General features: G+C 44.9%; 1 protein-coding gene across 7 annotated transcripts in view; it reads right to left on the reverse strand.

Moving 5' to 3' along the window:
- Positions 1 to 13,016, reverse strand: part of AFDN (afadin, adherens junction formation factor) — a 134,233-nt gene that overhangs the window by 44,947 nt on the left and 76,270 nt on the right. For all 7 annotated transcript variants that reach the window (XM_068551736.1, XM_068551739.1, XM_068551732.1 and 4 more), the window contains exons 11-18: positions 12,453 to 12,522; positions 8,840 to 8,958; positions 5,995 to 6,056; positions 5,666 to 5,871; positions 3,655 to 3,675; positions 2,773 to 2,918; positions 2,349 to 2,443; positions 1,676 to 1,941 (exon numbers count right to left, since the gene is read on the reverse strand). In XM_068551736.1, coding sequence (XP_068407837.1) covers positions 1,676 to 1,941; positions 2,349 to 2,443; positions 2,773 to 2,918; positions 3,655 to 3,675; positions 5,666 to 5,871; positions 5,995 to 6,056; positions 8,840 to 8,958; positions 12,453 to 12,522 — 985 coding nt within the window. The remainder of the gene's footprint in view (positions 1 to 1,675; positions 1,942 to 2,348; positions 2,444 to 2,772; positions 2,919 to 3,654; positions 3,676 to 5,665; positions 5,872 to 5,994; positions 6,057 to 8,839; positions 8,959 to 12,452; positions 12,523 to 13,016) is intronic.

Consider the following 13,016-nt stretch of genomic DNA (forward strand, 5'->3'; position numbering starts at 1 on the left):
AAATACAGTTCCATTAACGTTACCTGTATGTGTTAAACTGAACTCAAAGCATCGTAAAGGTTTTTAGATGAACCCTTGTTTTAGTAAGATATATATTTATAGTGAGACTCAGTAATTTATGTTCAGAGAGCAGTTAAAACTTCTTAGAAACTTAAACATTTATATAACCACTAAGATCACCAATTACTGAGGTCTGAGTAAAAAACCATCGTAATGACTTCTTTTTTGGAAGATTTATTTACTATTTATTTATTTGTTTGCTTTATTTATTTATTTGTGGCTGCGTCGGGCCTTAGTTGCAGCACGTGGGATCTTCGCTGAGGCACGCGGGGTCTCCCGTTGTGGTGGGCAGGCTTCTCTCTAGTTGTGGTGCGCGGGCTCCAGGGCGCGTGGGCTCTGTCGTTTGCGGCACGTGGGCTCCCTCGCTGAGGCGCACGAGCTCGGCAGTTGCGGCGCGCGGGCTCAGCTGCCCCGCGGCACGTGGGATCCCAGTTCCCGGACCAGGGATCGAACCCACGTCCCCTGCACTGTAACACGGATTCGCTCCCACTGGGCCCCCAGGGACGTCCCTGTAATGACCTTTTTAATAACGGGCTGATTCAATCCAAGTAAGAGGGCAGAAACCTCTTCTGAGACTAAATCTTTTTAAGAGACTGAGGAAAAAAAGTACAAAATTATACACCGTAATCATACTAGAAAAATGTCCTAGGGTATGAGGCTCTAGATACTCATTTCCTTAACTGCAAAATACCAGTTCCTCGTCTTTGAATACCTAGGAAATTCCTAGAACTGGTTAAGCCATTAGGACATGGCTCTTCTGCACTCCTTTGTTCCTTTCTCCTTCTCTTGCTCTGTTCCTGGTGATGCGATGATTTTCTGGAGCGGTGTGCTTAGATTCCTTTTTCTCTTTACCTGTGTCTCTGCTATGTAGGTTTTTGCTCTGCGGTTACCTGGCTTGGAATTCTTAAAGAGGCAATCATCGTCCATTTTCAAATTGGAATTTATCTTTCAGTATGGAGCTTCGTGAAACGTACCTTACTCTCCTCAATTTAAAAAACCCTTTAAGGTATTTATTCTACTGGGTGCCACCTGTCACGGGCTGTACTGCATCCTCCAAAGTTCGTACGGGGACGTCCTAACCCTGTTTACCTCAGAATGTGGCCTTATTTGGAGACGCGACCCTAACAGAAGGAGTCAAGTTACGTCAGGTCAGTAGGTCTGGCGTCCTTACGAAAGGCGGGTGTTTTGGACACAGATGTGCGTCCAGGAGGACAAACGGCAGAGACGGGGAGGGGTGGTGCGTCCACAAGCCCGGGGACGCCGGGGACGCCGGGGACGCCGGGGACGCCGAAGACTGCCGACAGCCAGCAGAGCCCACGGAGGCCTGGAGGAGAGTCTCCCTCGCGGGAACCAGCGTGCCCTGACCTTGCCCTCAGCCTTCTGGCCCCCAGAGGCAGCAACTTTCTGCTGTTCAAGCCACCAAATTCGTTGGCCTGTACTCAAGCAACCCAGGCAAACTAATAAACCCCCCGTTTCATCGTCCGTACACGCGAAAAACCCCAGAAGGAGGGTGCTGAGTTCCGCGGAGCCCACGTTCCCCCCCCACCCCGTGACAGAACCGGAGACGTGCACGACAGCGCCCACTGAGCGGGGCAGCGGGGCTGGGACCACCCACCTGCACGATCCTGCTGAGGTGACAGTCGGCCGCCAGCTCCAAGCCCTGCTTCTCCGCCCAGGCCTCCACGTGCCCGAGCTGCTGGCGGATGATGGCGCCCCAGTAGTGGGAGCACAGCCCCGACTCGGGGTCGGTCACCAGCCTGTTGAACAGCCACATGTTGATGAAGTGGAAGAGCTGGGAGAAGAGCTGGATGGTCAGCGCAGCGTTGACCCGGCAGCGGCGCAGCAGCGCCATGGCCCCCGTGAGCGTGTGCAGCGCGTCGTCTGTGCAGAGAGACGGCACTGCGTCACCGAGGGGGCGCCGGAATCAGCGGTGAACGCGCGTTAACGCCTGTTCAACCTCTTTGGAACAGCAACCTCATTCCAGCAGGAAGCAGAGACGTGGCCTCGAACCACCAATACGTAGCGGTATGAACTGCATCTACGTAAGTTCACCCGGACAGACTTCTGGGAAAGCCTGATGTCGCACCAGCGTGATGCGACAAAACGAGCACTCTTCTTCAACAAGACACGTGGTGGTTACAATTTATTATTGAAAGAACGCGAAATCCAATAGGATGTCTCATTTACTTTCATAATACCTCCCTCTCACATACAGCAAATATCAAAATGAAGCTAAACAAGCGAGAAGGAGGGAAGGAGGGGACGAAGGAGAAAAAGAGAATCCTAACCTATTGTTGGTCTTTGCAGACTGTTCTCTTCGGGGTCGTCCAGAAAGGCCGGCATGTAATTATTCAGTTCTGACTGAAGACAGTGAACCAGGTATCTGAAGATACACAGACAATTTTAATAATCTCAGAAGGACGCCCTGCTATTATCAGACATAATATCACAAGTGAAACAATTCGTACTGTTTAGAAATATCTTCCATGTAAAAAATATATGTAATAGTTCTACTCTCAGGATTCTTGAAACATAGATAATTGAATTAAATTTATTAAATCAACACATCTTGCATATAGGTTATTTATGCTTCTTGATATCCATCTTCAATTAGGGTAAATAAAAACCCTTAAAATTAGTTTTGGAAATTTAACCAGAAAACATGACTTAAATCTTTACAGAACAGTATCATCTCCAAACACATGTTCTTACTTAAAGGCCATTTGAACCAAGTGTGCTAGAACATCCTGGGCGTCCAACGTGATTCGACTAAGATCTCGGTCCTGCTTTATGAAGTTGAGAAGCTCAGATGCATTTGCCATCCAGAAAGCAAGTGCCCCTGCAATATTCTTCTGTTTCTGTAGACGGAACGCGTTTCCATAAGCAACCACAGGACAAACAACAATAATAAAAATAAAAAGGAGTGCTCTTGAAAAGCTGCTGAAGATAGACCAGTACCTTCCCATTTTCACCAAGGTATTTACCACAGATACCAGATACTTGCAGAGGAATTTGGGTACATGCATAGCAATGGAAAGTAAAAACCCACTGCAACTTCTTAGGATTCATGTATAGACACACGGATCTAATGAGCTACAATTTATGGAATCAGTGGGGGAAAGGAGGTATCAAATAATCCAACACCAAATTGGAGATTGTGCATTATCTGGTAATCTGTGAAGTATACACAGATGTATCCATGGTTACCCAACAGCCACCCTGATACTCGAAGTCACTGGCTTGGACACCAAGCAACTCGGTATCAAGTACTGATCTATCGTGTCATCTCCCGACCACGTGTGCAGGCCAGGCAACCTCAGATGAGATCCAAAGAATAGGAACCAAGGATAAACAATAAAGAGAAGAAACAGAACTTCTGTCATTTCATATCCACACTGAAGTGCATTAAGCAAAAGTTATGAAATGCTGATAAAGGTTGCACAGTCAAAAAAGGATTTTAGTACTGCATGTTCCAGCTGCCAAATGAGTGTTATGAGCCTCGGTCCAGTTGCTGTTGTACTTTGACATGGAAGCAGCATGAGAAACTCAGCTAAGCCAACACAGCCAGGATTGGCTCCCAGCAGTATGTCCTACCTGATCAACCTGGTCTACTTCCTGGAGAAAAACAGACGCGGGGAAACCAAGCAGAACGAGAGAAAGAAACTTGTAAACAATCATGACAGTGGAAAAAAAAAAAAAAATCAAAACACTAACATGAAGGTACGACATGAGGGTATGACATTTAGTTACGTTATTCCCATGTTACACACTCATTTACAGTTCTGAGGCAGCTTTGGAAGTCTAGGGCATAAACGATTAGTTTCATGTTCTTAAAACTGGCACAATAACGAAGGGAATTCCTAGAGTTTATCTATAAAGAAGATGTTACAATAAACAAATGAATACACTGATCTCTTTAAAAGGTTTACAAAGAAAAGAACTTCTTAACATCTCTTAACAACGTCGCGTGTTTGAGACGACTTAAACATACACAACTTGAGAGTCTATTCTCCTGGATCAGTTAATAAGAATGAAGAGACGAGAAAGACCAGCAGAAACAGTAAGAGCTGAGAACTTAAAAATGTATTAAAAACATATTATCTCTATACTAGAAAGGAGTAACTTGTTTTTTTGAAAGTAGGTTTTTACAAATTAAAGAATTTTAATTATTCCATAATTTCTCTCTAAAACTTGAAGATTTTTAGATCTTCAATCTGAATATTGAGGATTCTTAGATCTCCAATCACATACTGAACCTAAATCTGAAGTCTGAAAGCCTTGTCCTGATAATGGTGATTTCACTGCCTAGTTAAGAAAAGTCCATCAAAAGTCGTTTGCCGACGGGAGTTTGATAATTTGGAAATCCAAGCGTGATGGAAGACAGACAATGGCTCTGATGACAACTGGAAAGGAAATCCACATCTGTCTATAAAATAATAAGAGTAACAAAATGGTATCCAAATAAAACGACTTTCCTTTTTATCTACTTCCTCACTTGGGTAAAAGACTCCTAACCTCCTCAAATTCATAGGCTAACCACTCAAACATAAAAGAAACCTTTGGCCTTTTAAAACAGTTCTGAGGGAATTAAAAGACTAGTTTGCCTCAAACTAGTCTTTTCTAGTTTTTGAAAAGTATCCTGACAGGAGAAAAACAATCAAACCATCTAGCCATGTTACATGACCTTATATACCTAGAGTTTCACAGCTGAATAATAAATAGTGTTGACAAGTGATTTAGGAACACTTTTTTAAAAAATCTGTAAATTTACTTTTAAGGACTTTAAATCTCCAAGTTATCTAAAAAGTTTGGAAAACTGTTATGCCAATTTTATCAACTATAGACAAGACAGTACTAATAAAGGAAGCAAACCATTCTGCCAAGAAAATATCCTTGTTTCCTGAAAATTTAAGAACTGGTTTATGAAAGAATTTGAATCTGATTTTCATCGTTAAGTGAGAGATGTCACGATGTCCATTATACCTACACAAGTGCTGTCAAAACACCCAGATGCTAGCTACCAACATCCTAGCAGGCTCATTATAAAAGAACAAGTCCTTCTTCAGAACCACTGAAAAATTCCAAGACGGTGTCAGGAGCTGATGGGGCGGGGAGTGGAGAGAACCCGCTCGGTGGGTGAGGGGTTTGCCTGGAGTGACGGAAAAGCGATGGAACCAAGTTCAGGAGGCTGCGCAACACTGTGAATGTACTGATGCTGCCCAGCTGCTCACTTTAAAATGGTTCCTTTTATGGTATGTGAATTTCACCTCAGTAATTTATCATTATTTTTTAAATTCTCAATGCCTTCTCACAACTAGTGTAATTTCAAGGGTCTTTTTCATGATCATTATGTTACCATGTACAGTTTCTCTTCCCGTATTTTAAATTTTGTAGGGAAGAAACAGAAAAGAAGTTCACATTTCTTTTCAGCTTTTAAAGCTATACAATTTCTAATCCTACTTATGTAACTTTCGTTTTAGAAAAAATTCTTAAGATGAAGTCAAACACGTAAACAAATCTGAAATGTTAAAAAAACTAACTTAACTGATTTAAAAATTATAAACGCGGTCATTGAACTGGCACGGCTTTGCAGGCTGGCGCTTACCTGAATGACCCCTTCCATCATGCTCACCATCTTGTTGACAATGGCAATCACTCTGTGCGTCCGTTCTGCGGGACTGACATCGGGTCTGTACTGGCTGGACAATACATACCGACACGCCATATATAACACGTATGTAGGTGACAACTTAAAATGGACTGTAGAGCTATTAGTGTAATTTATAATGGCAGATAAAAATGAATCTTCAGCTGTGAAAAGATTTCAAAGAAGAAGAAGAAAAAAAAAAAGAACAAAAAAAACCCCATGAAAATCAGATGGAGAAAAATGGAAGAAGAAGTAATTCACTACCAACGGAATCTGAAATTACTCACAACTTTCCCTGAATTCAATGCTTGCAGGCAGTATCAGGTCAGGCCCAGAAGTGTCCTGAGTTCTGAAAGAGGAAAGTGGCCATTTCTTAAAATCCAGTCACATTAGCTAATAACATCACTGACAACCAGTGCAGATTTCTGCAACTATTTCTTAAGTGTCTATATATAAAATTTTTTCAAATAATACACAGCCCGATGACTGGTTTTCATGTGGAACCTATTCAAACGTTCAAATGAGTGAACTGGGAGTGACCGCGTCCCAGCTCCTCACAGAGGTCAGGTCCTTGAAGTATCTGCTTCCGTCAGGAGAACAGATCTGACCCTGTTTCTTTATTATTGATGAAGACGTCGTGTGGAGCAGAGAGACCAGGCTGCCAGGCACCTGCTGCCGCGATGGCTCAAGTGACAATGAAGAGACACTGCTGGGAGACACAGAGAAAATCTAAGCCACACTGAGCTTGAAACTGAGCTCTCACACAGGAAAAAGAAAAGTGTCCTAAGAGCTAGACATCGCCTTTCTCTCCCAATAAAGGTTAGATACGTGACCCCTGCCAGTCCAGGTCCCCTCGGCCACTCAGTGTTAGCGTCTGTACACGCGCACAGCGACCACACCGTAGGATGACTAACACAGCTGACTACAGATCTGCAGGTGCAGACGGGCGAACTAAAGTAATTCCTTTCCAACAACAAATGTTCTGGTCCCTCCGTCCTCATCTTCTCCACGCACCAAAGGATGAATAAGGAGAAGCATAATGTGAGTTCATTCAAACTATCATAAACATGAAAAGTAAAAACAAAAACCTTCTTTTCACCAAATTACATGCTTCAAAGTTTATTATCCAGTCTATGATTTATTAATTTGGATTTAACTCAGTAATTTAGGTATAAAAATGCTCTTAGAAACAGAAGTAATTCAAAAGCTCAATTATTTTAATATGTCTTCCTCATGCTGCTGTATTTGTAAACATCTGAAATTGTAGCTAAGCAGTTATTTTCAATTTAATACCCATAACGTGAACCTGGATACATTTTACCAATTTTTTTTAATGCTTCATCACTTCAACAAATCTATTAAAAATAAGAAATTTAAATTCTCATTGAAAAAATTTTTTAAATGTGTCAGTGATACTTTAGAAGTCTTTTCCATCATTCATAATTTTTTCCTTGGCTAAAGTTAGTATTTAATCGCTCATGAAAGCCACTTAGATTTTTATGACCACACCAATGAAGAAGAACTGCTTACACTAACAATGTATTATATGCACGAAAAATACAGAGACTGAAAATGGGAAGAACCATCTGTTTCCATCACTGTCTTCATATCAACAAAGCAACACATATTTATAGTTCCAATAAAACTTAAACAAGTCTTGGCAAAACAAAAGAATATGACCTTGCAAAAAACTTAATTAAAATATATGCTCACAGGAAAAAATAATTTCTGACATACAAATAATCATCATATGGCTATTCTGACACTATATTATCATATATTTACTTATTAACTATATTAATAAGTTAATAAGTATATACTTATTAATTTTGCATATCCTAAAAACATTATCCTAATCAATCTTCCCCTCCCCTATCGATTATCTGCTTATTCAAGTATTTATGGGCTAAGAACTCTGATACACACCTCTTGATCACCTTACAAGTAAATGGAGGGTAACTCCTTATAATACTAATTCACCGTCTGAACGTCTAATTCTAGAATACACTACCAAAAACAAGTATGGACACAGAAACTAGGCTATTTGTTATTATATCTAAAAAAAATTCGCCATGTATAATGATTCATATTGTAATTGTAAAAAAATTCACAAAAAAATACTGAATAATAACCAAAAGCCCATAATAAAAATGAGGTAAAAACTTGAGATTCCCAGATGAGTCTACAGATTTAATTACTAAGATGAATGATATTAAAATCTTATAATGTACAGTGCCCTCTGCTGCAAGACGGAAAACTTAAGAACTGTATCAGTCGCTTGTCACCAAACTGGTAAGTGACCTGCCTCAGCGAATGCCTTGGTTACTGGATCTGTGAAAGGGAACAGGCAGAATGGCCTCATCAAAAATCTGAATAGCACCAGAAGTCGAGCGTTCCTGGCTCCACTGCTGATAATCACAGTGCTCACACCACGCTCCCCTGTTTCCGTCCGAGCAGAAGCGCTTAGCACCTACAACGAACCACCACGCTTTCCAACACTGACGCAATTGTAGAAGCCACAAGGAAAGAGAATTCTGACTTAAGGTGACATATATTTAAAAATCTTAAGGAAAGGAAATAACAAAAGGTCTAAGTTCTCTGTTCAAAAAAACTAGGCAAGACCGATGCCAGCAGAGAAAAAGATTCATCTCCGGCTATCAACAGGGAGCCATCAGAGCATGAGACAGAGTAGGACGGCACTCCGTAACTCTGGAACACTCAACTTCAACGTCATTTTTGGCTCTGTGTATTTTTAAACACGTGAGGATTTCCTCTAGAAATGGGTAAAATGATTAGTCTTACCTAAATATCAAAATGATCAAATATTAAAATCCTACAAAAATTCCCTTTCTCCCTGTTTTTACCAAGTAGCACATTTAAACATCGAAACATCTTAATTCAAACTGCCTCCCGTTTCGACTGGATGAGGCCACGGCACGTTAAGTGAGGGATATAACTGTCGATGGAGCATTTTTTCTTCAATTCAGTAACATGAAAAGGAAATAACCTTAAAGTACTGCTAACATTCTAAGAATGTCAGCTAAACCTCTAGGGTGAGAAGCCTTTAACCCAAACCCTCTCCAGGGTTTCACTTTCACTCCCTTCTTAATGAAAAAGGCACCCACTTCCCACCTGCTTTCTTGCCTGCGGTCGTCCGGTTGCTGCTCCACTCTGACCATGGGCTTCACCATCCCTCGCTCGGCGGTGCTGGTGGCAGACGGCCCCCTGTCGCCGTCCAGCCGGGAGGAGCTCTAAGTCCAGGGGAGACACAGGGCGTTTAAACACAGCACGCGGACCAACCACGCTTCACACTCAGTCAGCGTCGCGGGGAAGGCAGGCGGGGGCCGCAGAGGGACAGCAGAGGCCAGGAGGGGCCCGGCAGTGCCTCGGACGCCACGTCCACAGCAGTGTGCCCAAGAGCACGGTCACCGAGAGCATAACAGCACACACGGCCACTTTCCCCGCCTGGTTCTAAAACACAGGCATGCAGGCACGGGGCACACACACCGGGGCCCTGCAGAAAGTACAGTAATAGCAGCGACCTGACTCCACAAAGTTCTCTTGGGTCAGGACACAGTGGACAGGGTATGTGCACAATGTGAAGAGGCAGGTCTTTGTTTACTTGTGAGTTTTAAGGAAGGATGTAAAAATCCACTCATCACAGCTCAAAACCTAGTGAAGAATTCAGTACAGAAACTGGCTTACTTCTTGCCCTTCATCAACACAGGGAAAAGACACCTATAAGGCAACCCAACACAGGACATTTAAGTCCCTCCAAGCAGTGCCACTCCGAGCCAGCCTGTGGCTGACAGAGGGATGAGTTACCGATATTCAGAAAACAATCAGAACAGAATCAATAAATTTAGGTAAAAAATCCACTGCAGCAAAAAATTTATGTAAGGCTTCTTGCTACATCCCTTACTGTAGAAACTGCGCACAGATAAGTAAATAAAAATCATCCTGGCCTTACCAACCAGAGATTAACATTGTGCAGGATGTACCTTTCCATTCTTCATATTTCCCATAAATGACATTTCACAGCCTATACTCTGTAAAAGATACTATTTCTTATGTTGTAGACATCTTGTAATATTATTTTCATGTTACAGAATTGTAATGGCTGTATTAACATTTTGATGTCTACTCATCAAGGTTCATTAAACCAATTTTTATTAGGTTGTTTAAAATGTTCATCAGTATAAAGTGTCAGGATAGCTGTGCTTGTGTGTGTGTGTGTATATATATATATATACATCTATACACACACACACACACACACACACACACACACATATATTCACACACAGTAATTAATTACTTCGTTAAGGTACGGCTACAGAAATAAAATTGCTTGGTCAGTGGATGGCAGTATTTAGACTACAAAAAGTTGTTATAAATGAATAATGGTAAGGCAATGAACAAATAAATTGATATGTTTATAAACTAACATGTTACAAAACCACTTTAGCTGTTTTCAAATGATTTTTAGAACAAATGCTCACAAAACAGCTGAAGGAAGCAGGAAAGAAAGGTGTGTATCTGTGTGTAGAGAAGGATTTAATCATGTTAAAATACACACATGAACACACACATGCATAAAAGAGTTCAGAAAAGGATCTACCAAAATTTTAGCAAAAAGCCAACCACGAACTGTGGATGAACTGTTTTCGGTTTTTTTTACATGTTTTCTCAATTTAACCAAGTTTTCTATATTGACTATGCATTTTTATAAGAAGCAAAATTTTTTATAAAGAGGGTTATTATACTGGGTTCTGAGAGTACTTATTCATTAAATTGCTTAGTAGATCTTTACTGAGACTTTTATGTACTACTAGGCACTTTTCCAAGCAGCACAAGCCCAGCGGCGAGCACACAGGCCCTACTACCCTCACAGAGCTCACACTCCACAGCCAACCAACAAACAAGTAGCGTCCGGTATCAAGGCTGCACAAAGAATTTCAAGGACGGTGTGTACTAGCGCCCGGGCGCGCAAGGAAGGCTCCTGCACGGAGGAGACTTCCGATGAAGTCCGAGGTAAGAAGGGGCTCGCCGGGGGACAAGCAGCGGAGAGGGCGTCCCACGAGAAGCGGGTCCACCCGGCCTTCGGGCGGGACGGGGGTGGGCGTCCCGGGAACCGAAGCAGCGGTGGCACGTGCTGAGCTGACAGGGAAGCGGGCCAGGCCCCCGGAGCTGTGTGACACGGAGCGGCGACCGTGTGCCAGCGGGACAAGAAACCTCCCGGAGGCTTCGGAAGCAGGGCAGTAGCAACGTCTACTTCACGTCTCTAATCCCTCGGCCCAGCTGCCGGGAGGAGAATGACGGGCCGGGGAAGAGCAGAGGAGGGGCTGCCGTCTAGGAAGCTCTGCGGTCCCTCCGCCACGGGACGGCTGCAGCCTGAGCCAGACTCTCCCGGGGACGACAGCGAGGACGCTGGAGGACGGGACGTCGGGCCCCGAGGTGGGGAAGGGTGAGGGAGAGAAGGTGCGTGAGAAACAAAGTCTCCGTCTGTCTCAGCTGAGTTGAATGTGACGGGCGCTGCAGAGTCTGGGGGGTTGGCGCCCAAGACGGGAGTGGCGCGCACACAGAGGGCATCCAACTGTCTAAGGTCAGCTGGGGAACAGGTACCAACAGAAGAGGGGGGCCCGAGGTCTGAAGCCTTGGCCCCCAATTTCAGAATCAGGCGGTGGGGGGGGGACCCACCAATCAAGACTGAGGAGGAAGGTGCCCTGAGACGGGGGCGAGAGAGGTGCGGGGGCGGAGGGCGCGCACCCGCTGGGTGGTGCTGGCAGCGCCGAGACGGACCACGCGGGACCCGGAACCGGGGGCGTCGGTGCCCGAGACAGGCGCGTCCCCATGAACGGGCAGGGGTCAAACGGGAGCGGGAAAGGAGAGGGAGCGCAGGCCGTGGACACGGCCACCGCCGACGATCCCTGCCAGAAACCGTGCTGAGAACACGAGTAGGAAACGGGCAGTGGCTGGAGAGGACAGGGAGGGTTTTAAAAACCTGTCCCGGTGCCGGGAGATGACCCACACGTGAGCAGCTCCTGCCCCCGAGCCTGGGCCCCCCGTGAACGGCGCGTTGGAAGGAGCAAGGCCGTGCCCGCTCCAGAACCCCGCCCCAGCAAGGCCTGGAAGCTCTGGGCTTCTCGTGAGGCACTAAGACGGCCGCCGCCCCCGTGGAGAGAGATGGGCGAGGGGCCCCGGCCACCAACCATCGCACACAAGGAGCCACCAGCAAGGCCGGCAAGCAGACTGAGTCCAAACCACTCTGCACAGCTACAAAGAAACAAAACGACGGCTGATTCAGTCCACCAAGCTTGGGCGCGGGGTGTTACCCAGCAGTCGCCAACCAGAACGGGGACAGAAGTAACCCAACCGTGCAAGAGAGAGCGCGCGGCGCCCACGGACGCGCGGTGACGGGCGGCAGCTGGGACCCAAGCTGAGGCAGGAGGCGCCGCAGCCCGTTATCCTGGGGGTGACCTGACCGAGAAAGGCTGGTCACACAGAGGGCAAGCCTGGGACACACTGCTTGGGAGAGAAAGCACGACCTCCCGGCCTCAGGGGAAAAGACAGTCCGCTGTTGACGTATCACCGCGGGAAACACAAGCGCTTAGGACACCCACACGTGGGCCACTATTAAAGTCTGTTTGTACAATGCTTCCACGAGTATGTTACCGACAATCTACCAAGGACGTCCTGTTGTGTCAAACACACACAGTCCTGCAGGCAAGAGACAAGCACCCACCTTGCTCGCTGGTAACGCTGCTACACTGTGAACATCTCCTCCTACAGCAAAAGTTGTCTCCTGAAGAATTCTGTCGAGGTAAAAAAAGAAATACATAGGATTAGTAACTCTCCAACGATAAGAGGTAGTCTCTTCTCGAGAATACAAAAGGAATAGTTATCAGCTAAGCACGCCCAACGTTCAAAGATCTTCAAGAAATCACGTTAGTCAGAATATGAACTTAACGAATTAAAAAGCTACTGTAACTTTATGAACTTTTCCTACCAATGTACACTGAATACTCTCAAGATCAGATTTTTGAAAACTAGTAACAAAAAATTGACAGGAAGCATAAAGAAAAAAAGAGAAAGCTGTTCCATCAGTGAGTCTCTCTAGGCTGCAAATGGCACGTAAACACAGCACAGACGCCCGAGGTGCCAGGAGCCCACGCGTGGACTCAGGGAAGGCCGGGGTGGGAAGGGGGGTGGAGTGGGCGTGAAGACAGGGCACAGGCCCAGCTGACTCCTGCCTGAAAGCCAAGCTGATGGTTTTTTAAAAGCTCACGGATACCACTATTAGGCTACA

The sequence above is a fragment of the Eschrichtius robustus genome, chromosome 9 (genome assembly GCF_028021215.1).
Source record: "Eschrichtius robustus isolate mEscRob2 chromosome 9, mEscRob2.pri, whole genome shotgun sequence".
NCBI classification, from domain to species: Eukaryota; Metazoa; Chordata; class Mammalia; order Artiodactyla; family Eschrichtiidae; genus Eschrichtius; species Eschrichtius robustus.